Source organism: Pristiophorus japonicus, chromosome 18, assembly GCF_044704955.1.
Source record: "Pristiophorus japonicus isolate sPriJap1 chromosome 18, sPriJap1.hap1, whole genome shotgun sequence".
Lineage (NCBI taxonomy): Eukaryota > Metazoa > Chordata > Chondrichthyes > Pristiophoridae > Pristiophorus > Pristiophorus japonicus.
In genome coordinates this window covers 945,387-970,425 of record NC_091994.1, presented here as the reverse complement: position 1 = coordinate 970,425, position 25,039 = coordinate 945,387, and the positions used below count along the sequence as shown (strand labels likewise).

Here is a 25,039-nt window from a genome sequence, read left to right as displayed (position 1 = left end):
AGCGCTTTGAGAAGTCCTGAGGTTGTGACGGGTGCTTTAGAAATGGGCTTTCTTTGATGGATATTTGCCCATTTTATCTTTAGTACAAAAGCAAAATACTGTGAATGCTGGAAAGACTCAGCGGGCTGGAGAGAGAAACAGAGTTAGCGTTTCAGGTCCACGACCCTTTTGGCAGAATTAAGTATATTTGTAGAACCGCAGCAATTTACAGCACAGAAGGAGGCCATTCGGCCCATCGAGTCCATGCCGGCCGACAAAGAGCTACCCAGCCTAATCCCACTTCCCAGACTAATCCCACTTTCCAGCTCTGGGTCCGTAGCCCTGTAGGTTACAGCACTTCAGGTGCACATCCAGGTACTGTTTAAATGTGGTGAGGGTTTCTGCCTCTACCATCCTTTCAGGCCGTGAGTTCCAGACCCCCACCACCCTCTGGGTGAAAAAAGTTCTCTTCAACTCGCCTCTAATCCCTCTACCAATTACTTTAAACCTGTATTGTGTTTTAAGTTTTTTTTGCTGTGCAGAACTGTAATATAAATGTAAAATAACTGCAGCCTTACAGGAACAAAGTCAGAGTGAGAGACTGGAGAGGGTACAAAAGTTGTGGCAAACTTTTACAAAGTGCTGCAGTGATGCAGCAGGCGGACAGGAGGGCGGCGGGGGAGGCTCCGAGCTCCGGCTCCCCGGCGGAGCGCTGCCTGGCCGCCCTGCTCTCCCTGGCCGCTCTGGCCGCCCTCATGTCGCTGCTGGCGGCCAGTCTCCTGCTGCAGCTCGGCCCGCCGCGGCCCGGGACCGAGTCCCAGTCCCAGTCCCCGGTGCCGGGGCCGCTGGCCCGCCGGCTGCTCCGCTGCGTGTCCCGGGCACTGGCTTCTCTCTCGCTCTCCCTGCACCTCTGCTGCCTGCTCCTGGCTCTGATGCACGGATACCTGGCCGCCGAGATCCGCGGAGGGGACACGCAGCCCGACAGGTAGACGCAACAAAGATCCTGCTTTCTCTCTTCTAACACTGTGTTTGGCATTGACTTTAATTGTGCTCATTGGGCAGCTCCCAAACCCCACTGGCGCCCTGTGGGCAGCACCCTCGCCTCTCACTCAAAAGGTGTTGGGTTCAAGAGGGAGCACACTCCCTGTGCAGTACTGAGGGAGCGCTGCACTGTCGGAGGGGCAGTACTGAGGGAGCACCGCACTGTCGGAGGGGCAGTACTGAGGGAGTGCCGCACTGTCGGAGGGGCAGTACTGAGGGAGCGCCGCACTGTCGGAGGGGCAGTACTGAGGGAGTGCTGCACTGTCGGAGGGGCAGTACTGAGGGAGTGCTGCACTGTCGGAGGGGCAGTACTGAGGGAGTGCTGCACTGTCGGAGGGGCAGTACTGAGGGAGCACCGCACTGTCGGAGGGGCAGTACTGAGGGAGCGCTGCACTGTCGGAGGGGCAGTACTGAGGGAGTGCTGCACTGTCGGAGGGGCAGTACTGAGGGAGCGCTGCACTGTCGGAGGGGCAGTACTGAGGGAGCACCGCACTGTCGGAGGGGCAGTACTGAGGGAGTGCTGCACTGTCGGAGGGGCGGTACTGAGGGAGCACCGCACTGTCGGAGGGGCAGTACTGAGGGAGTGCTGCACTGTCGGAGGGGCGGTACTGAGGGAGTGCCGCACTGTCGGAGGGGCGGTACTGAGGGAGTGCCGCACTGTCGGAGGGGCAGTACTGAGGGAGCGCCGCACTGTCGGAGGGGCAGTACTGAGGGAGTGCTGCACTGTCGGAGGGGCAGTACTGAGGGAGCGCCGCACTGTCTGAGGGGGAGTACTGAGGGAGCGCCGCACTGTCAGAGGGACAGTACTGAGGGAGTGCCGCACTGTCGGAGGGGCAGTACTGAGGGAGCGCCGCACTGTCGGAGGGACAGTACTGAGGGAGTGCCGCACTGTCGGAGGGGCAGTACTGAGGGAGTGCCGCACTGTAGGAGGGGCAGTACTGAGCGAGTGCCGCACTGTCGGAGGGGCGGTACTGAGGGAGCGCCGTACTGTTGGAGGGGCGCTACTGAGGGAGTGCCGCACTGTCGGAGGGGCGGTACTGAGGGAGCGCCGCACTGTCGGAGGGGCAGTACTGAGGGAGTGCCGCACTGTCGGAGGGGGTGTACTGGGGGAGTGCCGCACTGTCTTTCGGATGAGACATTAAACCGAGGCCCCGTCTGCCCTCTCCGGTGGATGTAAAAGATCCCATGGCTGCTATTTTGAAGAAGAGTAGGAGAGTTCTCCCCGGTGTCCTGGGGACAATATTTATCACTCAATCAACATCACAAACAGATTATCTGGTCATTATCACATTGCTGTGTGTGGGAGCTTGCTGTGTGCAAAATGGCTGCTGTGTTTGCTGCATGACAACAGTTACAACACTCCAAAATACTTCATTGGCTGTAAAGTGCTTCGTGACATCCAGTAGTTGTGAAAGGCGCTATATAAATCAAAGTTTTTCATTTCTTTAAACTAGTTTTTAATTGATGCAAGAACGGTTTGGATGCAAACTGGATAGAATTTTCGGGTGGCACAGCACAGGAGGCCACTCGGTTCATTATAAGCTTTGTGAACAAGCCATCCAATAGTGCGCCCGCTGTACTGCTTTCGCCATAGCCTGATGCCGCTGCCTTTCATACCATCATAGAACAGGACAGCACAGGCCATTCGGCCCATCGAGTCTGCGCCGGCTCTTTCGAAGAGCAATCCCGTCAGTCCCACTCTCCCGCTCTTTCCCTATATCCCTGCAATTCTTTGTCCCCTTCAAGTATTTATCCAATTCCCGTTTGAAGGCAACTATTGAATCTCTATCAGGCAACACGTTCCAAATCGTTGCGTAAAAAAGCTTTCCCGCATGTTGCCTCGGGTTCTTTTACCAATCGCCCTCAATCTGTGCCCTCTGGTTATCGAACTTCAGCCATTGGATTTACTCTATCTGCACCCTTCATGGTTTTAAACAATCGCTGTCAAATCTCTTAGCTCCAAGGTGGATAGAAAACGCGATGCAAGGGCCAGGTCAGGCCGGAATGTTGATGGGCCGCAGCTTTAGTGAGGTCACGGCCAGGAGGCTGAGATGAGCTTGGCACCACCTGGAGTATAACTCCAGTTCAGTTTTATGGCATTATGCACAGGGCTAATGGTTATGCTGCTAGTAATCCAGAACCCTGAACTAATAATCTGGCATGGCACGCGAATTCAAATCCCACCGTGGCATTTTTGCGAATTTGAATTCATGGAAGCTGTTGGATTGATGAACGGGTTCATTAATGACCTTCAGGGAGGGAAACCGCCTGCCTTTGCCCGGGCTGGCCTATGTGACTCCAGTCCCCACACCAACGTGGTTGACTAAGGTCTTGCCAGCAGTGGTGGTGCCAGCTCCCGGTGGCATGGAGCTCCTGGCAACACCAATGTAAACTTCCCGGATTCTCTAAAGCTGGGGCTTTTCCATTCACCGGCAGTGGCAAGTCTGGGAGCTCGTGGTCCTGGCAGTAGAACCAACGCAAAGGCAGCTTCCGGTCAGAGTGCTGATAGGATGCAGCATCAGTGAGGTCACCGCCAGGAGGCTGGGATGAACTTGGCACCACCTGGAGTATAACTCCAGTCCGGTCCATAGCTGCTTGGTGCACCTGTAAACTCATTCTTTTTTGGCGTGAAAGCAAATCATCAGGGGACTGCCGATGATGATGTGAGGTGAACTTCAGGAGGCTGGGATGAGCTTGGCACCGTGTGCAGTATAACTCCAGTGCGGACCAAATTCTGTGTTGAACATTTTTGGGTCCACAAATTTTTTACGGGTCTTTTATAAACTCGCCGCAGAAACTTTCTGATGTTGGGGCAAAGCTGATGACCTTGCTGCACTCTGTGTAAAGGGGACTTGAGAGGGTGGATGGAGAGAGGATGTTTCCCCTCATGGGGGGGAATCTAGAACTGGGGGCACAATTTCAGAATAAGCGGCCGCCCATTTAAAACTGAGATGAGGAGGAATTTCTTCTCTGAGGGTTGTAAATCTGTGGAATTCTCTGCTCCAGAGAGTTGTGGAGGCTGGGTCATTGAATATATTTAAGGTGGAGATAGACAGATTTTTGAATGATAAGGGAGTCAAGGGCTATGGGGAGCGGGCAGGGAAGTGGAGCTGAGTCCATGATCAGATCAGCCATGATCTTATTGAATGGTGGAGCAGGCTCAAGGGGCCAAATGGCCGAGTCCTGCTCCTATTTCTTATGTTCTTAGGTATATTAAGTCGGGTGTTGTTGCCCGAGGAACTGCAGCTACCCGGACCGGAACAGTAATACAGCAGATGGGAGCAGCGAGACCAGGTCTGGATGTTCTGGTCTCCACCCGGGTGTAAAACTGCTGCTGCCACTTGCCTGCCCATTACAGAAACGGCCTAATTTCCACCTCCATCGATTTCATCCTCGGGGCTGTCCCAAAGCGGTTCAATCACTCAAGTATTTTTGAAAAGGGGTTAAAGAATAATGTGGGAAACACGACCGCCAATTTGCGCACAGCAAGCTCCCACAAACAGCAATGTGATAATGACCAGATCATGTGTTTTTTTTAAGTGATGTTGATCAAGAGATAAATATTGGTCCCAGGACTCCGGGGAGAACTCCCCTGCTTTTCATCGAAATAGTGCCATGGGATCTTTTACGTCCACCTGAGAGAGCAGACGGGGCCTCGGTTTAACATCTCATCCGAAAGGCGGCCCCTCCGACAGTGCGGCGCTCCCTCAGCGCTGAAGTGTAGTGCTTCGATTACGTACTTGTCTCCTGGTCTTGTTCGCATCCTTGGCATCCTATTTGAGCCTGAAATTAGCTTTTGATCACGTATCCGCAACATAACTCAGACCGCCTATTTCCACCTCCGTTACATCATCCGTTTCCGCCTTTGCCTCATCCGTAGTTCATCCGCTGCTGAAACCCTCACCGTGCCTTTGTTACCTCTAGACTTGACTATTCCAACACACTCCTGGCTGGCCTCCCACATTCTACCCTACGTAAACTAGAGGTGATCCAAAACTCGGCAGCCCATGTCCTAACTCGCACTGAGTCCCGCTCACCCATCACCCCCTGTGCTCGCTGACCTACATTGGCTTCCGGTTAAGCAACGCCTCGATTTCAAAATTCTCTTTATCAAATCCCTCCCTCGCCTCGCCCCTCCCTACCTCTAATCCCCTCCAGCTCCCCAACTTCCCGAGATGTCTGCGCTCCTCTAATTCTGGCCTCTTGAGCATCCACTGATTATAATCGCTCCACCATCGGTGGCCATGCTTTCTGTTGCCTGGGCTCCAAGCTCTGGAACTCCCTCCCTGAACCTCTCCACATCTCTTTCCTCCTTTAAGACGCTCCTTAAAACCGACCTCTTCGACCAAGTTTTTAGTCACCTGCGCTAATTTCTACTTAGGCGGCTCGGTGTTAATTTTTTTAATCTCTTAACACTCCTGTGAAGCGCCTTAGGACGTTTCACTACATGAAAGGCGCTATATCAATATAAGTTGTTGTTGGTCTTTGTGTCTCAGTTCCACACCAGATGGCACATGTATGAACCGAGCCAGAGGGGAACGAGAGAGCTTGTTAAAGAATGAGATGCTTTGTGGCTTTTACTGAGTCCTGCTGCTGTAATCTGCCAGGACGTGGGGGGTGCGTGAGCAAGGAGTTTAATGAGCCGCAGTCTTTGTGTGAGCTTTTCTTCTATAGAGAGACCCCCCAGGGCAGGCCCCTTTTACAGGAAGCCAGGACGTGCCACCTTAAACCTGCCTGCTTGGCAGCCGAGCGCTGCTTTGAATTAACTCTTTGAAACGGAATAATGGTGTATGCGAGTTTGCTGCATCGATCCCATCGCCGCGTTACCTCAGAACTTTGTCCGCCAGGAATTCAGTATGAATCGCTGTTTTAGTGGGGCGGGGTTCCAGCCTTGATAGGGAGGGAGGAGGAGAAAGGAACACGAGTTTTAAAAGGAAAAGCATTGAATACACGGGGCTCGTCCGGTGACAGTGCAAGGCAACGGTGTAAGAATGTTTGGTTAAGATTCTCCTCCTGAGTCTCTCCACATACAACAAATAACAACTTGCATTTATATAGCGCCTTCAATGTAGTAAAATGTCCCAAGGCACTTCACAGGAGCGTTGGCAGACGAGATTCGCCACTGAGCCACAAAGAAATATTATGGACAGGTAACCAGAAGAATGGTCAAAGAGGTCGGTTTTAAGGAGCGTCTTAAAGGAGGGGAGGTGGAGAGACGGAGAACTATGAGCACCCTAAACATGAATGGGTACGGTAGCAGAGTGGTTATGTTACAGGACCAGCAATCCAGAGGTCCGGACTAATGATCTGGAGCCATGAGTTCAAATCCCACCACGGCAGCTTGGGAATTTAAATTCAATTAAATAAATCTGGAATTTAAAAAAAAATGCTACTGTCAGTAATGGACCATGAACCCATGTGGTTCAGGAATGTCCGTCAGGGAGTGAAATCTGCCGTCCTTACCCGGTCTGGCCGACATGTGACTCCAGACCCACCGCAGTGGGATTGATTCTAACTGCCCTTGGCTCACGAGCAATTTGGGATGGGCAATAAATGCTGGCAAGGCCCTTAATCCCATAAAATATATATATTTTTTAAAAATATCATTACATGCAGCAGGCAAGAGTTCTCCCCAAACCCAGAGCGATAAGCTGTGCTCGAGTTGCCTCCTCCAGATTTAATTTGCTCCTGAAGTCCTGGCGTGCCATGAGTAGTGTGAATATTCAGTGTGAGGTGTTCCTCGCAGTGAGCTCGCTGTCAGATCGGCAACTGAGGTCCAGCGGAGTTAGAAAATGTATCTGCTGTGAGTTTTTTTAAGTAAAATGCCCTGGATTCAGGGAGACGAGTGATGACCCTACAACCTGGGCACTGCAAAACTTGCTGTAGATTCAAGCCCTGCTCCAGAGCACATAATCCAGGCTGACGGAGTGCTGCACTGTGGCAGGTGCCGTCTTTCAGACGAGACGTTAAACTGTCAGCCCACTCTGGGAGATGCATAAAAATCCCATTCCACTAATCTGAAGAAGAGTAGAGTTCTCCCCGGTGTCCCGGTAAATATTTATCCTTCAACAAACATCACTTGATAATCTGATCATTATCTCAGTGTTTGTGGGCTGTTACAAATTGGCTGCCTTGTTTCCAACACTTCAAAAAGCACTTAATTGACCGTTAAGTGCCTTGGATGGCCTGAGGTTGGGAAAGGCACTATATAAATTCAAGTTCTTACTTAACCCTGACCCAGACCAAAATCCCATGGTCGTAAGAACATAAGAATTAGGAGCAGGAGTCGGCCATTCGGCCCCTCGAGCCTGCTCCACTATTCAATGGGATCACAGCTGATCTTATACCTAAACTCCACTTTCCCTGCACTGTCCCCATATCCCTTGATTCCCTGAATATTCAAAAATCTATCGATCTCTGTCTTGAATATCTGTAGTGGGGAAAATGCTTGAAGCTATCATTAAGGAAGAAATAATGGGACATCTAGATAGGAATAGTGCAATCAAGCAGACGCAGCATGGATTCATGAAAGGGAAATCATGTTTAACTAACTTACTGGAATTCTTTGAGGATATAACGAGCATGGTGGATAGAGGTGTACCGATGGATGTGGTGTATTTAGATTTCCAAAAGGCATTCGATAAGGTGCCACACAAAAGGTTACTGCAGAAGATAAAGGTACGCGGAGTCAGAGGAAATGTATTAGCATGGATAGAGAATTGGCTGGCGAACAGAAAGCAGAGAGTCGGGATAAATGGGTCCTTTTCCGGTTGGAAATCGGTGGTTAGTGGTATGCCACAGGGATCGGTGCTGGGACCACAGCTGTTTACAATATACATAGATGACCTAGAAAAGGGGACAGAGTGTAGTGTAACAAAATTTGCAGATGACACTAAGATTAGTGGGAAAGCGGGTTGTGTAGAGGACACAGAGAGGCTGCAAGGAGATTTGGATAGGTTAAGCGAATGGGCTAAGGTTTGGCAGATGGAATACAATGTCGGAAAGTGTGAGGTCATCCATCTTGGGGAAAAAAAACAGTAAAAGGGAATATTATTTGAATGGGGAGAAATTACAACATGCTGCGGTGCAGAGAAACCTGGGGATTCTTGTGCATGAAACTCTTTTTGGATCTGACCTCCATAGGGTCGGCGTTCGCAATATATTGCGCCTTGGCGTTGCCGGATCAACACTGCTTGATCCCGGTGTCTCTTCAATATCAATGCAGATGGCCGCAGGCTCATCCCCCCCCTCCCCGCTAGCACAACAATTGCAGATTCCAGCAGCTCTGGAATTATATCTTGATCGTCATCCTCCTCCTCCTTGTCCTCCGCCAGGAGGTGAGGAAAGTTATCTTCTTCCTCTATGGACTCCCTCGAGTAATGAGGTTCCTCCTCTTCATCCTCCGAGGTGGATGGTGGTGGTGCAATGGAAGGCTGCAGTGACACTCGCTTCTCTGGTTGACCTTCGGCCTGGGATAGGGGAGGGAGAACGCGGCTGCTGCTCCACCGACTTTCAACCCTTTTCGGGTGGGAATTTTTTCCCTTTTTCCCCATTTTCCCTTTTTCCCTTTTTGCCCACTGACATCTTCAAAGAGCTTCACACATAAATTATTTGTAATACAACCTAACTGCATGTTGCTGGTTATTTATTGACACACAGGATGGGATATAGGTTAAGCACATGGCTGTCACTGTATATGTGCTTCTTTAACATGACAAGACCGCCACCCAACCAAACGAACGCAAAGCCAGCCCAGCATGGCAAGCTATCTTCGGTCCAAACCACTAGACTGCAGCCAAAGTTGACCAACCTCTCCCCCCTCTCTCGCCCCGATCAAAACTCAGTTCCAACAACCTGTTTCTTGCAGCCCTCAGCGGCCAGCCTGTGCAGAATCCCAAAAGGTTAGTTTGCAGGTACAGCAGGTAATCAGGAAGGCGAATGGAATGTTGGCCTTCATTGCGAGAGGGATGGAGTACAAAAGCAGGGAGGTCCTGCTGCAACTGTACAGGGTATTGGTAAGGCCGCACCTGGAGTACTAGCTTTGGAGGGGGTACAGAGACGATTCACTAGGCTGATTCTGGAGATGAGGAGATTACCTTATGATGATAGATTGAGTAGACTGGGTCTTTACTCCTTGGAGTTCAGAAGGATGAGGAGTGATCTTATAGAAACATTTAAAATAATGAAAGGGATAGACAAGATAGAGGCAGAGAGGTTGTTTCCACTGGTTGGGGAGACTAGGACTAGGGGGCACAGCCTCAAAATACGGAGGAGCCAATTTAAAACCGAGTTGAGAAGGAATTTCTTCTCCCAGAGGGTTGTGAATCTGTGGAATTCTCTGCCCAAGGAAGCAGTTGAGGCTAGCTCATTGAATGTATTCAAGTCACAGATAGATAGATTTTTAACCAATAAGGGAATTAAGGGTTACGGGGAGCGGGCGGGTAAGTGGAGCTGAGTCCACGGCCAGATCAGCCATGATCTTGTTGAATGGTGGAGCAGGCTCGAGGGGCCGAATGGCCGACTCCTGCTCCTATTTCTTATGTTGTTATGTTCCCGCCAAACTCACCCAGCCTCTGTGATGCAGAACTGCCCTCCCTACGACCCAGGACTGTCGGCAGTTTTGATAGAGTAAATAAGGAGTGACTGTTTGCACTAGCAGGTGGATCGATAACCAGAGGACACAGATTGAAACTAATTTTAGAAAATAAGGATTTTCATTTATCTCGCGCCTTAAACATCCACTCCAAGTCCCAACGCGCTTTACAGCCAATGAAGTACTTTTGGAGTGTAGTCACTGTTGTAATGTGGGAAACACGGCAGCCAATGTGTTCAGCAAGCTCCCACACACAGCAATGTGATAATGACCAGATAATCTGTGTTTTGTTTTGTTGATTTGAGGGATAGATATTGGCAGGATAAATATAACCCAGGACAATACAGTAATTTAGGGAAATAAAATCCGGGAAATTCCTCTCCAACCTACTGAGGCTCCAGGGGAAGACATTAACTCAATCCACACTCACCTTCTATAACTGGAGATGTTCTTTGTTCTCAGGATCTCGACCCAGCTACCTTTCGAAGGATTTCGGAGTGTTTGTTTTGTCTGGAAGATGCCGAAATCCCTGTTTATGTTTTGCGTGTGTGGAAGGAAAAACCTAGATGGACCGAATGGCCTCCCGTGCTTGCCCTTACGTTGCATCATTCCATCACAGTGCTGTGCATTTACCACGGTGGTAGTATGAAATAACGTACACATCAGAAAATATTTACAGAACCTTTACTCCAAAATAATTTCAAGGAAAAGGTATACACAGGAGCAGGGGGCGGCCATTGAGCCCCTCGAGGCTGCTCCGGCCATTGAGCCCCTCGAGCCTGCTCTGGCCAGTCAGCCCCTCGAGCCTGCTCCGGCCAGTCAGCCCCTCGAGGCTGCTCTGGCCATTGAGCCCCTCGAGCCTGCTCTGGCCATTCAGCCAGGTCATGGCTGATCTGTACATTAACTCCATTTACCCGCCTTTGCTCCTTGCCCAAGAGGAATCGAACGACCTCAGTCTCTATTGACCCCGTGAGACTTCCCTAGCCGATTAATCTCATACACGACACACAGTAGATCCACTTCTAAATCTCCCATTACACGGCTGCTATAGATCTTTGAACATCATACCCTATCAATCGGGCACGGATCCCAAGCCTGTGCAAGGACCACTCGGTCACCAGGCAATGACATAAATACTGTGGCTACAAGAGCAGGTCAGAGGCTGGGTATTCTGCGACAAGTGTCTCACCTCTTGACTCCCCAAAGCCTTTCCACCATCTACAAGACACAAGTCAGGAGTGTGATGGAACACTCTCCACTTGCCTGGATGGTGCAGCTCCAACAACACTCGAAGCTCGATACCATCCAGGACAAAGCAGCCGCTTGATCGGCCCCCCATCCCCCACCCTCAACACTCACTCCCTCCACCACCGGCGCCCCCTGGCTGCAGTGTGCACCATCTACAAGATGCACTGCAGCAACTCGCCAAGGCTTCTTCGGCAGCACCTCCCAAACCCGCGACCTCTACCCCCTAGAAGGACAAGGGCAGCAGGCCCATGGGAACACCACCACCTCCACGTTCCCCTCCCAGTCACACACCATCCTGACTTGGAAATATATCGGCCGTTCCTTCATCGTCGCTGGGTCACAATCCTGGAACTCCCTCCCTAACAGCACTGTGGGAGCACCTTCACCACACGGACTGCAGCGGTTCAAGAAGGCGGCTCACCACCACCTTCTCAAGGGGCAATTAGGGATGGGCAATAAATGCCGGCCTTGCCAGCGATGCCCACATCCCAGGAACGAATATAAAATAATAAATTACCAGTTTCTGGGACATGGGAGGTCACAGGCCTGGACATGGGGGGAGGGCACAGTCTGCCCCCATGGGGGGAGGGCACAGTCTGCCCCCCGTGGGGGGAGGGCATAGTCTGCCCCCATGTGGGGAGGCGGTGAACTGCAAATTCCTTAGAAAGTACAAAATACAACAACTTGTATTTATATAGACAAAATTTGACACTGAGCCACATAAAAAAATATTAGGACAGGTGACCAAAAACTTGGTCAAAGAGGTAGGTTTTAAGGAGGAGAGTGATGTAGAGAGGCGGAGGGGTTTAGGGAGGGAATTCCAGAGCTTGGGGCCCAGCCAGCTGAAGGCACGGCCACCGATGGTGGAGCGATTATAATCAGGGATGCGCAGCGACCTCGGAGGGTTGGAGGAGGTTACAACAATCGGGAGGGGAGTAGAGGCCATGTAGGCATTTTCAAACCCAGATCAGGAACCTCGTTTGGTGGCACACACCATTATAATGATCATTTTTGTAAAAAAAAATAAAAGGTTAGAGACAACTGATGTCAGAGAGGTTGTCGGGATTCTCACCCTGCGTCCTTTTCTCTCCCATTCCAGGGCTGGTTGGTTTCTCCTGAACAGTCGGTGTTCTCGGCGCCTGGCCCTCAGTGCGTTCTGTCTGGGTGTCATCGTGTACCTGGCAGGTAAGTACAGGCGGCCCGAGATCTTCCCCCATCTCTCCTGACTCTCAGTGGGCAGCACTTTCTCTCGCCTCAGAGTCAGAAGGTCATGGGTTCAAGTCCCACTGCAGCCACTTGAATCTAGGCCGGCCCCCCCCAGCACAGTGCTGAGGGAGTCCCGCACTGTCAGGGGTGCCATCTTTTGGAGATGTTAAACCGATGTCCCGTCTGTCTGTGCAGGGGACGTAAGAGATCCTGTGGCACTAGTTTTGATGAACCAAGCACTCCTCTGGTGCCCTGGACAATACTTATCCCTCAATCAACACCATCAAAACCAATTAACTTTGCACTGCTGTTGTGTGGGATCTTGCTGTGCACACATTGCTTACCACATTTCCTATAATACAACAGTGGCTACAGTTCAGAAGTATTTCATACAATTACACGGGATATACGGCACAGAAACAGGCCATTCAGCCCAACCGGCGTTTATGCTCCACTCGCGCCTCCTCCCGTCTTTCCTCATCTAACTCTATCAGCGTAACCCTCGATTCCCTTCTCCCCCATACGCTTGTCCAGCCTCCCCTTAAATACATCGATACTATTCACCTCAACTACTCAACTAATCGAGTTCCACATTCTCAGCACTCTCTGGGTAAAGATGTTTCTTCTGAATGCTGTGACCACTCTATCAAAACCTTTCAGAATTTTAAAGCCTCTGTTATTCGGTCACCCCTTGTCTTTTCAAGAGAACAGAGACCCAGCTTGTTCATCCTTTCCTGGTGGGTGTAACCTCGCAGTTCTGGCATCATCCGTGTAAATCATTTTTGCACCCTCTCCAGTGCCTCCCTTTCCTTTTTATAATATGGCGACCAGAACTGGACGCAGTACTCCAGGTGTGGCCTCACCAATACCCTGTACAGTTGTAGCAGGACTTCTCTGCTTTTATACTCCAGCCCCCAACTAGAATTGCACACAGTAGTCCAAGGTTTGATGCAGGTTTAACATAACTTCTCCACTTCATTGGCTCTTCCGTGCTTTGGGATGTCTGAAGGATGCAAAAGATATTCTTTCTTTCCGCCAATGGGCAACCAGCTCACCTGTTCTGGGCGCTTGCCATGTACGAGCCTGGACTTCGAGGGTCAGCGGCTGTCTGACCGTGGGGGTCAGAGGCCGATCACAACGAGTGCAGTCCTGTCTTTGCCCAACATTCACACATGCATTTCTTCCAGCGCGAGTTACGTGGAGAGACTGGAGAAGCTGGGGTTGTTCTCCTTGGGGCAGAGAAGGTTGAGAGGAGATTTGATCGAGGTGTTCAAAATCAGGAGGGGTCTGGACAGAGTAGATAGAGAGACTGTTCCCATTGGTGGACGGGTCGGGAACCAGAGGACACAGATTGGCAAAAGAACCAAAGGCGACATGAGGAACGAACTTTTTTGCCCAGCGAGTGGTTAGGGTTTAGAACGCGCTGCCTAAAAGGGTGACAGCCTCAATCGCGGCTTCCAAAAGTACCTGAAGGAAATTATTTTTGCAGGGCTGTGGGGAAAGGGCGGGGGAGTGGGACTGGCTGAATCAGCTACCCAGCCTAATCCCACTTTCCAGCTCTCGGTCCGTAGCCCTGTAGGTTACGGCACTTCAAGGTCACATCCAGGTACTTTTTAAATGTGGCGAGGGTTTCTGCCTCTACCACCCTTTCAAGCCGTGAGTTCCAGACCCCACCATCCTCTGGGTGAAAAGGTTCCCCTCAGATCCCCTCTACCAATTACTTTAAATCTATGCCCCCTGGTTATTGACCCCTCTGCTAAGGGAACAGGTCCTTCCTATCCGCTCTATCCAGGCCGCTCATAATTCTATACACCTCAATAAGGTCTCCCCGAGATAAGGGATCGATTCAAACTGCTTCCAAATCCATCCCTCATCTCCAAGGTGATTCATCGACCAATCAATTGATAGTTGCAACCTCCTATTTTAACACACATTACAAAAATAAAAGTGAAACACACTATGTGCTCTTGCAGAGCCTGGGCTGAATGGCCTCCTTCTGTGCTGTAACCGTTCTGTGATTCTGTGAGTTGCTGGCTAGTGATCAGGAGCCTGGATTCCCAGTTGTAATGTATGCACCTGCGAGTATACTCTCAGGTTTATGGAGCTGTTGCATTGTGAGTGTCTTAGCCAGTCACGTGATCTTCACAAGACTCAATAAAACCCCAGCCAGTTGGGTTCGGGGGATCCACGATGAGGTATGCAGTTGTGACCCCAGTGGATGAACTAGTAATGTGTAGTGTGATTGTTAAACCTTTGTTAATGAACCAACTAGTTCTGAATAGCAATGTGTTGCAATGAATTCTTAAGCAAAGACATGAACAAATACATTACAGCAGTCTGGAGGACAAATATGCATTTACCCACTGGACCAGCAGAGGTCCCCGCCCTTGCTTCCTATTTCTGCACCAAGGCCGATCTGAAACCAACCATCAGAAGGTACAAAAGAGCAGCCTTAGGGTGCTGAGGGCAACTGCAGCTCCGCCCCCCCCCGCAGGCCAACCAACTCCGCACAGGCTGGCAAACCCCACCTGGACCTTCCCAGTCACAGCATCTCAGTGATGTCCTCGACCCTTGGCCTTCAGACCAGGACCACCACAGACCCACGTCTAGCCAATCTGTGGCACGGCACTACCAGTATCCTGGTAAACTCAACAGGTGACCCAATAGGGTAAACGTAGGGAAGATGTTTGCACTTGAGGGGGGAATCCAGAACTATGGCCATCAATATAAGACCTTCACTAATAAATCCAATGGGGAATTCAGGAGAAACTTCTTTACCCAGAGAGCGGTGAGAATGTGGAACTCGCTGCCACAGGGAGGGGTTGAGGCGAATAGTATCGATGTATTTAAGGGGAGGCTGGATAAATATACAAGAGAGAAAGGAAAGAAAGACTTGGATTTATATAGCGCCTTTCGCGACCACCGGACGTCTCAAAGCACTTTACAGCCAATGAAGTACTTTCGGAGTGTAGTCACTGTTGTAATGTGGGAAACACGGCAGCCAATTTGCGCACAGCAAGCTCCCACACACAGTAATGTGATAATGAGCAGATAATCTGTTTTAGTGATGTTGATTAAGGGATAAATATTGGCCCCAGGACACCGGGGAGAACTCCCCTGCTCTTCTTCGAAATAGTGCCCTAGGATCTTTTACATCCACCTGAGAGCAGATGGGGCCTCGATTTAATGTCTCATCCGAAAGATGGCACCTCCGACAGTGCGGCACTCCCTCAGTACTGCCCCTCCGACAGTGCGGCACTCCCCCAGTACTGCCCCTCCGACAGTGCGGCACTCCCTCAGTACTGCCCCTCCGACAGTGCAGCACTCCCTCAGTACTGCCCCTCCGACAGTGCGGCACTCCCTCAGTACTGCCCCCCGACAGTGCGGTGTTCCCTCAGTACTGCCCCTCCGACAGTGCAGCGATCCCTCAGTACTGCCCCTCTGACAGTGCAGCGATCCCTCAGTACTGCCCCTCCGACAGTGCAGCGATCCCTCAGTACTGCCCCTCCGACAGTGCAGGGATCCCTCAGTACTGCCCCTCCGACAGTGCAGCGATCCCTCAGTACTGCCCTTCCGACAGTGCGGTACTCCCTCAGTACTGCCCCTCCGACAGTGCGGTACTCCCTCAGTACTGCACTGGGAGTGTCAGCCTTTGTGCTCGAAGTCCCTGGAGTGGGACTTGAACCCACAACTTTCTGACTCAGAGGTAAGAGTGCTGCCCACTGAGCCACGGCTAACAACTGAAAGGAATAGAAGGATATGGTGATGGGGGGAGATGGAGAGGGTGGGAGAGGGCTGGTGTGGAGCAGAAACCCCGGCACGGACCCGATGGGCCGAATGTGCTGTGAAGATTCGATGTAATTCTATGTAATCCGCCATACTGCACTCCAAACACAGAGGGGTGGAGAGCCAGTGAGAGGCCCACTGACGTGTGGGATGGGGGTCGGCTATTCTGAAGACGGCAAAGCATCCTGCGACCAAGGTAGTTCAGTCTTTCCATCCGTTTATTGATTACAGTACTCATGCACAGAGTGCTACAGTCAAAGCAAATCCCTCAAAGCTACACAGAAGTGTCAAGTACTCTCCCGAGATCAGCCCTTCTCTCAGCAGTCTCTGTACCCAGAGGTCAGGAGCGAGGATTTCCAAGCAAAGCAACTGGAAAATCTTGTACCTGTGCCTTCTTGACACCGTGGGGGTGGGATGTGGGTGGAACAGGTGGCTGATTTCCTTTGTGCGTACACACACACAGCGAACAAACAAGCTCCCCCCCCGCTTATACAAATAGTGCAACATTTTGGGTGGGGGGGACGGAGAGGCAGGCTATTCCGATACAGTGCGACTTATCTGCAGGCGCGACTCAGCTTGTGTGGAATAGCTTCTTCGGTGCCGTCGTAAAGTGCTGATGGGAAGAATTCGAAGCTGTTTCCTTTGTGAAGAGCTGCACTCGGCAAAGAGGTTTTTCTGTTACGCTCATCTCACACACACACACACACACGTGTAAACACACGCGCACACACACGTGTAAACACACGCACACACAAACTCAAACACAGAGAGACACACACACACACACGTGTAAACACACGCACACACAAACTCACACGCACACACAGACAGACAGACAGACACACACACGTGTAAACACATGCACACACAAACTCAAACACAGAGAGACACACACACACACGTGTAAACACACGCACACACAAACTCAAACTCACACAGACAGACAGAGACACACACACAGACAGACAGAGACACACGCACACACAGACAGACAGAGACACACACACACACACACACACACACACGTAAACACACGCACACACAAACTCAAACTCACACACAGACAGACAGAGACACACACACACACACACAGACAGAGACACACACGTATAAACACACGCACACACAAACTCAAACTCACACGCACACACACACACAGACAGAGAGAGACACACACACACAGACAGAGACACACGCACACACAGACAGACACACACACACATGTAAACACACGCACACACAAACTCAAACTCACACGCACACATAGACAGACAGAGACACACACACACACAGACAGAGACACACGCACACGTGTAAACACACGCACACACAAACAAACTCACACGCACACACAGACAGACAGAGACACACACACACACACACACAGACAGAGACACACGCACACACAGAGATACACACATGTGTAAACACGCACACACACACTCAAACACACACACAGACAGACACACACACTCACGCGCACACACACACACACAGACAGAGACACACACACAGACAGACAGAGACACACACACTCACACACACACACACAGACAGAGACACAGACACACACACACACACGTGTAAACACACGCACACACAGACACATGTAAACACACCAGTGCCGTTAACCGTCCAACTCTGTCAGAACCTTATGCCATCTGATCCCTTTTGTTTGCGTGGCCCGGAATGAGCTTTGCGACCATTGTTCACTGAATACACCATCCAACACTGCAGAGAAACCAAAAAGCAAAGGTCAGCCGCGTTGGTATTACAGCGTGGCACCCAGCTCCATTCAGTGACTCGGTGACGAGCTGGGGACACGTACTGACCCGTAAAGACAAGAGGTCCCCGGGGTCTGATCCTGCTCCCGCCCAGGGCAGCAGTTGGAGCACTACAATCGGCCTCAGTACCCTTGAGCCGGGGGGGGTCAGCCGGGGGTCCTACTCCTGCATGTGTTATGATCTGGAATTCACTGCCTGTAAGGGCGGTGGAAGCAGATTCAACAGTAACTTTCAAATTGGATAAATACTTGAATATTTGCAGGGCTAAGGGGGAAAACTGATTGGACAGCTCTACCAAAGGGCCAGCATGGGCACGATGGGCTGAATGGCCTTCGGTGGTGTATGATTCCGGTACGTAAATAGTGCAAATAAAGGTGCTGCAGTAGCGATGTCACACCAGTAGATGGCACCAAACAGGCACGTGAGCCGATAGCTCTTCGAGCAAACTCTCGCACGTCAGGAGTGCATGTTGGGAAATGGCGTGTTCACGGCCCACGAATGGCACGATGCACACACCCATTTCGTGATACGCACTCTCTGCGGGTGGGGCTCTGCACCGAGGCCACAACTGGGAAACGCACCCCTACATTTCGGAAAAAGGTTCAATTAACTTAGCAAAAAGGTTACATTTTACAACTTGCAATCTGTCAGTTTGGCTCAGTCACCAGCACTCTGTGTGTCAAACCCCATGGGGACATAACCCAGGCTGACCCTCCAGTGCAGCACTGAGGGAGTGCTGCACTGTCGGAGGTGCTGTCTTTTGGATGAGACGTTAAACCGAGGCCCCGTCTGCTCTCTCAGGTGGGCGCAAAAGATCCCATGGCACTATTTCGAAGAAGAACGGGGGAGTTCTCCCCGGTGTCCTGGGGCCAATATTTATCCCTCAATCAACGTCACCAAAAACAGGTTAATGGGTCATTTGCCTCATTGCTGTTTGTGGGATCATACTGTATGCAAACTTGGCGGCCACTTTTGCCTACAATACAACAAAGAAAGGAATTGCATTTATATAGCGCCTTTCACAACCTCGGGACGTCCCAAAGCGCTTTACAGCCAATGAAATTCTTCTTGAAGTGCAATCACTGTTATGGAGGAAACGTGGCATCCCACATGTAGCACTGTGATAATGACCCAGAGAATCTGATTTTAGTGAGGTTGGTTGAGGGCTCGAACTCCCCTGTTCCTCTTCGAATAGTGCCATGGGACCTTTTACATCCATCTGAGAGGGCAGACGGGGCCTCGGTTTAACGGCACCTCCGACAGCTGCTCTCCCTCACTGAGGGGCATCAGCCGGGATTATGGGCTGAAGTCTCCGGAGTGTTGAACCCACGACCTGCTGACTCAAGACTAACTAACGAGTCACCGGTGACACCTTCAAGATAGACAAACACTTCCAAATGACAATTCTGTGAAACGTTTAGCTGTGACCTGGTGTTGTATAAATACAAGTATTTGAGGGAATTCCGAAGAAATCGGAGGCAAAAACCGAAACTCCCTCTGCAGACCAGAATACAGCCCGGACACAGGAAAAGTACATAAGAACATCAGAACATAAGAATTAGGAACAGGAGTAGGCCATCTAGCCCCTCGAGCCTGCTCCGCCATTCAACAAGATCATGGCTGATCTGGCCGTGGACTCAGCTCCACTTACCCGCCCGCTCCCCATAACCCTTAATTCCCTTATTGGTTAAAAATCTATCTATCTGTGACTTGAATACATTCAATGAGCTAGCCTCAACTGCTTCCTTGGGCAGAGAATTCCACAGATTCACAACCCTCTGGGAGAAGAAATTCCTTCTCAACTCGGTTTTAAATTGGCTCCCCCGTATTTTGAGGCTGTGCCTCCTAGTTCTAGTCTCCCTGACCAGTGGAAACTACCTCTCCGCCTCTATCTTGTCTATCCCTTTCATTATTTTAAATGTTTCTATAAGATCACCCCTCATCCTTCTGAACTCCAACGAGTAAAGACCCAGTCTACTCAATCTATCATCATAAGGTAACCCCCTCATCTCCGGAATCAGCCCAGCGAATCGTCTCTGTACCCCCTCCAAAGCTAGTATATCCTTCCTTAAGTAAGGTGACCAAAACTGCACGCAGTACTCCAGGTGCGGCCTCACCAATACCCTGTACAGTTGCAGCAGGACCTCCCTGCTTTTGTACTCCATCCCTCTCGCAATGAAGGCCAACATTCCATTCACCTTCCTGATTACATGCTGTACCTGCAAACTAACTTTTTGGGATTCATGCACAAGGACCCCCAGGTCCCTCTGCACCGCAGCATGTTGTAATTTCTCCCCATTCAAATAATATTCCCTTTTACTGTTTTTTTTCCCCAAGGTGGATGACCTCACACTTTCCGACATTGTATTCCATCTGCCAAACCTTAGCCCATTCGCTTAACCTATCCAAATCTCCCTGCAGCCTCTCTGAGTCCTCTACACAACCCGCTTTCCCACTAATCTTAGTGTCATCTGCAAATTTTGTTACACTACACTCTGTCCCCTCTTCCAGGTCATCTATGTATATTGTAAACAGTTGTGGTCCCAGCACTGATCCCTGTGGCACACCACTAACCACCGATTTCCAACCTGAAAAGGACCCATTTATCCCGACTCTCTGCTTTCTGTTCGCCAGCCAATTCTCTATCCATGCTAATACATTTCCTCTGACTCCGCGTACCTTTATCTTCTGCAGTAACCTTTTGTGTGGCACCTTATCGAATGCCTTTTGGAAATCTAAATACACCACATCCATCGGTACACCTCTATCCACCATGCTCGTTATATCCTCAAAGAATTCCAGTAAATTAGTTAAACATGATTTCCCCTTCATGAATCCATGCTGTGTCTGCTTGATTGCACTATTCCTATCTAGATGTCCCACTATTTCTTCCTTAATGATAGCTTCAAGCATTTTCCCCACTACAGATGTTAAACTAACCAGCCTATAGTTACCTGCCTTTTGTCTGCCCCCTTTTTTAAACAGAGGCGTTCCATTAGCTGCTTTCCAATCCACTGGTACCTCCCCAGAGTCCAGAGAATTTTGGTAGATTATAACGAATGCATCTGCTATAACTTCCGCCATCTCTTTTAATACCCTGGGATGCATTTCATCAGGACCAGGTGACTTGTCTACCATGAGTCCCATTAGCTTGTCCAGCATTACCCCCCCAGTGATAGTGATTGTCTCAAGGTCCTCCCTTCCCACATTCCTGTGACCAGCAATTTCTGGCATGGTTTTTCTGTCTTCCACTGTGAAGACCGAAGCAAAATAATTGTTTAAGGTCTCAGCCATTTCCACATTTCCATTATTAAATCCCCCTTCTCATCTTCTAAGGGACCAACATTTACTTTAGTCACTCTTTTCCGTTTTATATATCGGTAAATGTTTTTACTATCTGTTTTTATGTTTTGCGCAAGTTTACCTTCGTAATCTATCTTTCCTTTCTTTATTGCTTTCTTCGTCATTCTTTGCTGTCGTTTAAAATTTTCCCAATCTTCTAGTTTCCCACTAACCTTGGCCACCTTATACGCATTGGTTTTTAATTTGATACTCTCCTTTATTTCCTTGGTTATCCACAGCTGGTTATCCCTTCTCTTACCGCCCTTCTTTTTCACTGGAATATATTTTTGTTGAGCACTATGAAAGAGCTCCTTAAAAGTCCTCCACTGTTCCTCAATTGTGCCACCGTTTAGTCTGTGTTTCCAGTCTACTTTAGCCAACTCTGCCCTCATCCCACTGTAGTCCCCTTTGTTTAAGTATAGTACGCTCGTTTGAGACACTACTTCCTCACCCTCAATCTGTATTACAAATTCAACCATACTGTGATCACTCATTCCGAGAGGATCTTTTACTAGGAGATCGTTTATTATTCCTGTCTCATTACACAGGACCAGATCTAAGATAGCTTGCTCTCTTGTAGGTTCTGTAACATACTGTTCTAAGAAACAATCCCATATGCATTCTATGAATTCCTCCTCCAGGCTACCCCGTGCGATATGATTTGACCAATCGATATGTAGGTTAAAATCCCCCATGATTACTGCCGTTCCTTTTTCACATGCCTCTATTATTCCCTTGATTATTGTCCGCCCCACCGTGAAGTTATTATTTGGGGGCCTATAAACTATGCCCACCAGTGACTTTTTCCCCTTACTATCTCTAATCTCCACCCACAATGATTCAACATTTTGTTCATTAGAGCCAATATCATCTCTCATAACTGCCCTGATATCATCCTTTATTAACAGAGCTACCCCACTTCCTTTCCCTTCTTGTCTATCCTTCCAGATTGTCAGATACCCCTGTATGTTTAATTCGCAGTCTTGGCCACCCTGCAACCACGTTTCTGTAATGGCCATCAAATCATACCCATTTGTAATGATTTGTGCCGTCAACTCATTTACTTTATTTCGAATGCTGCGTGCGTTTAGGTAGAGTGTTTTAATACTAGTTTTTAAACCATGATTTTTAGTTTTGACCCCTCCTGCAGCCCCTTTATATTCATACATATTGTCCCTTCCTATCACCTTGTGGTTTACACTTACCCCAGTGCTACTCTGCTCAGTTGCCTCCTGCCTTTTGCATTCTTTCTTGGGGTCCTGTTCATCTGAGCTCTCACCCACTCTAACTAGCTCAGAGCCCTCTCCTGGGTTCTGAATACACCTCGCATTGAGGCACCGAGCTTTCATGCTTGCCTTTTTATTACATTTTGACCCTTTAGAATTTTGCTGTACAGTGGCCCTTTTTGTTTTTTGCCTTGGGTTTTTCTGCCCTCCACTTTTACTCATCTCCTTTCTGTCTTTTGCTTCTGTCTCCATTTTGTTTCCCTCTGTCTCCCTGCATTGGTTCCCTGCCACATTAGTTTAACTCCTCCCCAACAGCACTAGCAAACACTCCCCCTAGGACATTGGTTCCGGTCCTGCCCAGGTGCAGACTGTCCGGTTTGTACTGGTCTCACCTCCCCCAGAACCGGTTCCAATGCCCCAGGAATTTGAATCCCTCCCTGCTGCACCACTGCTCAAGCCACGTATTCATCTGAGCTATCCTGCGATTCCTACCCTGACTAGCACGTGGCACTGGTAGCAATCCCGAGATTACTACTTTTGAGGTACACCATGCTACATCGAAAGAAAGCCCCCTTGCCCAACATCACCTGAAAAGATTCAGGTTTGTGCTCCTCAGAACCCCAAGGAACAGCCAATTCCTGTTTGTCCAGCCCGAGTCCATCTCTCGGAATCTGGCCTGCAACACATGACAACATGAGGCCATTCAGCCCTTCACTTAGATCACGGCTGATCTGTATCTTAATTTCATCATCCGGCCTCTGTTCCGTAACCTTAACACCCTTACCCAATAAAAACCTAGCAATCTCAGTTTTAAACGTTTCTATTGACTCCTGGCCTCAACAGCCTTTTGGGGGAAGAGAGTTCCAGATTCCCACGGCCCTTTGTGTGAAGAAGTGCTTCCTGACATCACCCTGAACGGCCTGGCTCTAATTTTAAGGTCCTGCCCCTTGTTCTGGATTCCCCCCACCAGAGGGAATAGTTTCTCTCGATCCACCCCATCAACTCCTTTAATCATAAACCCCTCGATCAGATCATCCCTTAATCTTCTACACTTGAGAAAATACCTGCCCTGGGGGTGTTTGATGGGACAGTGTAGAGGGAGCTTTACTTTGTATCTAACCCCCTGTACCTGCCCTGGGAGTGTTTGATGGGACAGTGTAGAGGGAGCTTTACTCTGTATCTAACCCCCTGTACCTGCCCTGGGAGTGTTTGATGGAACAGTGCAAAGGGAGCTTTACTCTGTATCTAACACCCTGTACCTGCCCTGGGAGTGTTTGATGGGACAGTGTAGAGGGAGCTTTACTCTGTATCTAACCCCGTGCTGTACCTGCCCTGGGAGTGTTTGATGGGACAGTGCAAAGGGAGCTTTACTCTGTATCTAACCCCCTGTACCTGCCCTGGGAGTGTTTGATGGAACAGTGCAAAGGGAGCTTTAATCTGTATCTAACACCCTGTACCTGCCCTGGGAGTGTTTGATGGGACAGTGTAGAGGGAGCTTTACTCTGTATCTAACCCCGTGCTGTACCTGCCCTGGGAGTGTTTAATGGGACAGTGTAGAGGGAGCTTTACTCTGTATCTAACCCCGTGCTGTACCTGCCCTGGGAGTGTTTGATGGAACAGTGCAAAGGGAGCTTTACTCTGTATCTAACCCCGTGCTGTACCTGCCCTGGGAGTGTTTGATGGGACAGTGCAAAGGGAGCTTTACTCTGTATCTAACCCCGTGCTGTACCTGCCCTGGGAGTGTTTGATGGGACAGTGCAAAGGGAGCTTTACTCTGTATCTAACACCCTGTACCTGCCCTGGGAGTGTTTGATGGAACAGTGCAAAGGGAGCTTTACTCTGTATCTAACACCCTGTACCTGCCCTGGGAGTGTTTGATGGGACAGTGTAGAGGGAGCTTTACTCTGTATCTAACCCCGTGCTGTACCTGCCCTGGGAGTGTTTGATGGGGACATTAGCTGCCTCAAATAAAAGGTGTTCACCTTAATGGACACATGAAGAAATGAATTGAAAGGCACAAGCTTTGACCCGTACCCTGATGTTCAGAGATGTGACGGTACATTGCTGTCGGCCCTGTGGGACTTTACACGGAGATTCCTGTGCTTTCCTTCCAGCTCTCTCCATTTACTTGCTACTGGAGTTCGAGAAGGAGAGCGCGATAGCAAGCGCCAGTGTGCTGGGCACTGGGGCACTGGCGCTCTCCATCATCGTCGTCCATGCCTTGGCGAAATCTTGGCGCATGGGCAGGACCGCCCTGCCGGAGCGCGGCGCCACCCTGTTCGAGAACAACCGCGTCCCGAGAGGCGGCTGGCCGGACACGGAGCATGTGGTCCGCGGGGAGGTGGAGGAGGAGCCATCATCACGCCTGCCTGCATTCCGCCGGGAGACGGCCTACGAACGGTACCGCGAGCAGAAGGCCTTCTACGTGGCCACTTCAGCCAGCCGGGCTGGCCCCGCCGTGACGGCACGGGATCGGTACGAGCGCCCACGGGCGCTGTCGGCGGCGGGACGAGGCGTGCCCTGCGCCGCGCCCTGGGAGGGGGTGACACACGAGATGAGGCGGGTGCAGGCGCGCAAGGGGACCGTGTGCAGGAAGGACTCGACACTGGTCTGAGCCCGGGTGTGTGTGTGGGGGGGGGGGGGGATATTGGCACGGATCCTGCCAGAGGGGGGGAGGGGGAGGGTCCGACAGTGCGACCCCCGTTAGTTAAGACTTTTCAACCCCCGCACCTCACCCTTCAGGGAGGAAGGTTTGGTCCTGCGCGTTGCTGGGAGTGCGCGGTGAGGGTAACACAGGCGTCTCGGACTTCAGTGAACGACGCGACCATCAGTCT

The 25,039-nt window shown here is 50.3% G+C and overlaps 2 protein-coding genes across 4 annotated transcripts in view; one reads left to right on the top strand and one right to left on the bottom strand.

The window, feature by feature from the left end:
- Positions 1-597: 597 nt before the first annotated feature.
- On the top strand, positions 598-24,820 carry tmem221 (transmembrane protein 221). The gene is made up of 3 exons (XM_070859535.1): positions 598-964; positions 11,961-12,046; positions 24,320-24,820. The coding sequence occupies exons 1-3, from the start codon at positions 630-632 to the stop codon at positions 24,817-24,819; spliced, it is 921 nt and encodes a 306-aa protein (XP_070715636.1). The 5' UTR covers positions 598-629; the 3' UTR covers position 24,820.
- borcs8 (BLOC-1 related complex subunit 8) overlaps positions 16,054-25,039 on the bottom strand; it is a 31,276-nt gene continuing 22,290 nt past the window's right edge. Inside the window, exon 6 of one of the 3 annotated variants that reach the window (XM_070859536.1) lies at positions 16,054-17,584. In XM_070859536.1, the coding sequence (XP_070715637.1) occupies positions 17,498-17,584 (87 nt within the window). In that variant the 3' untranslated portion in view covers positions 16,054-17,497. The remainder of the gene's footprint in view (positions 17,585-25,039) is intronic. The other 2 variants (XR_011587572.1, XM_070859537.1) reach the window with 2 other exon arrangements.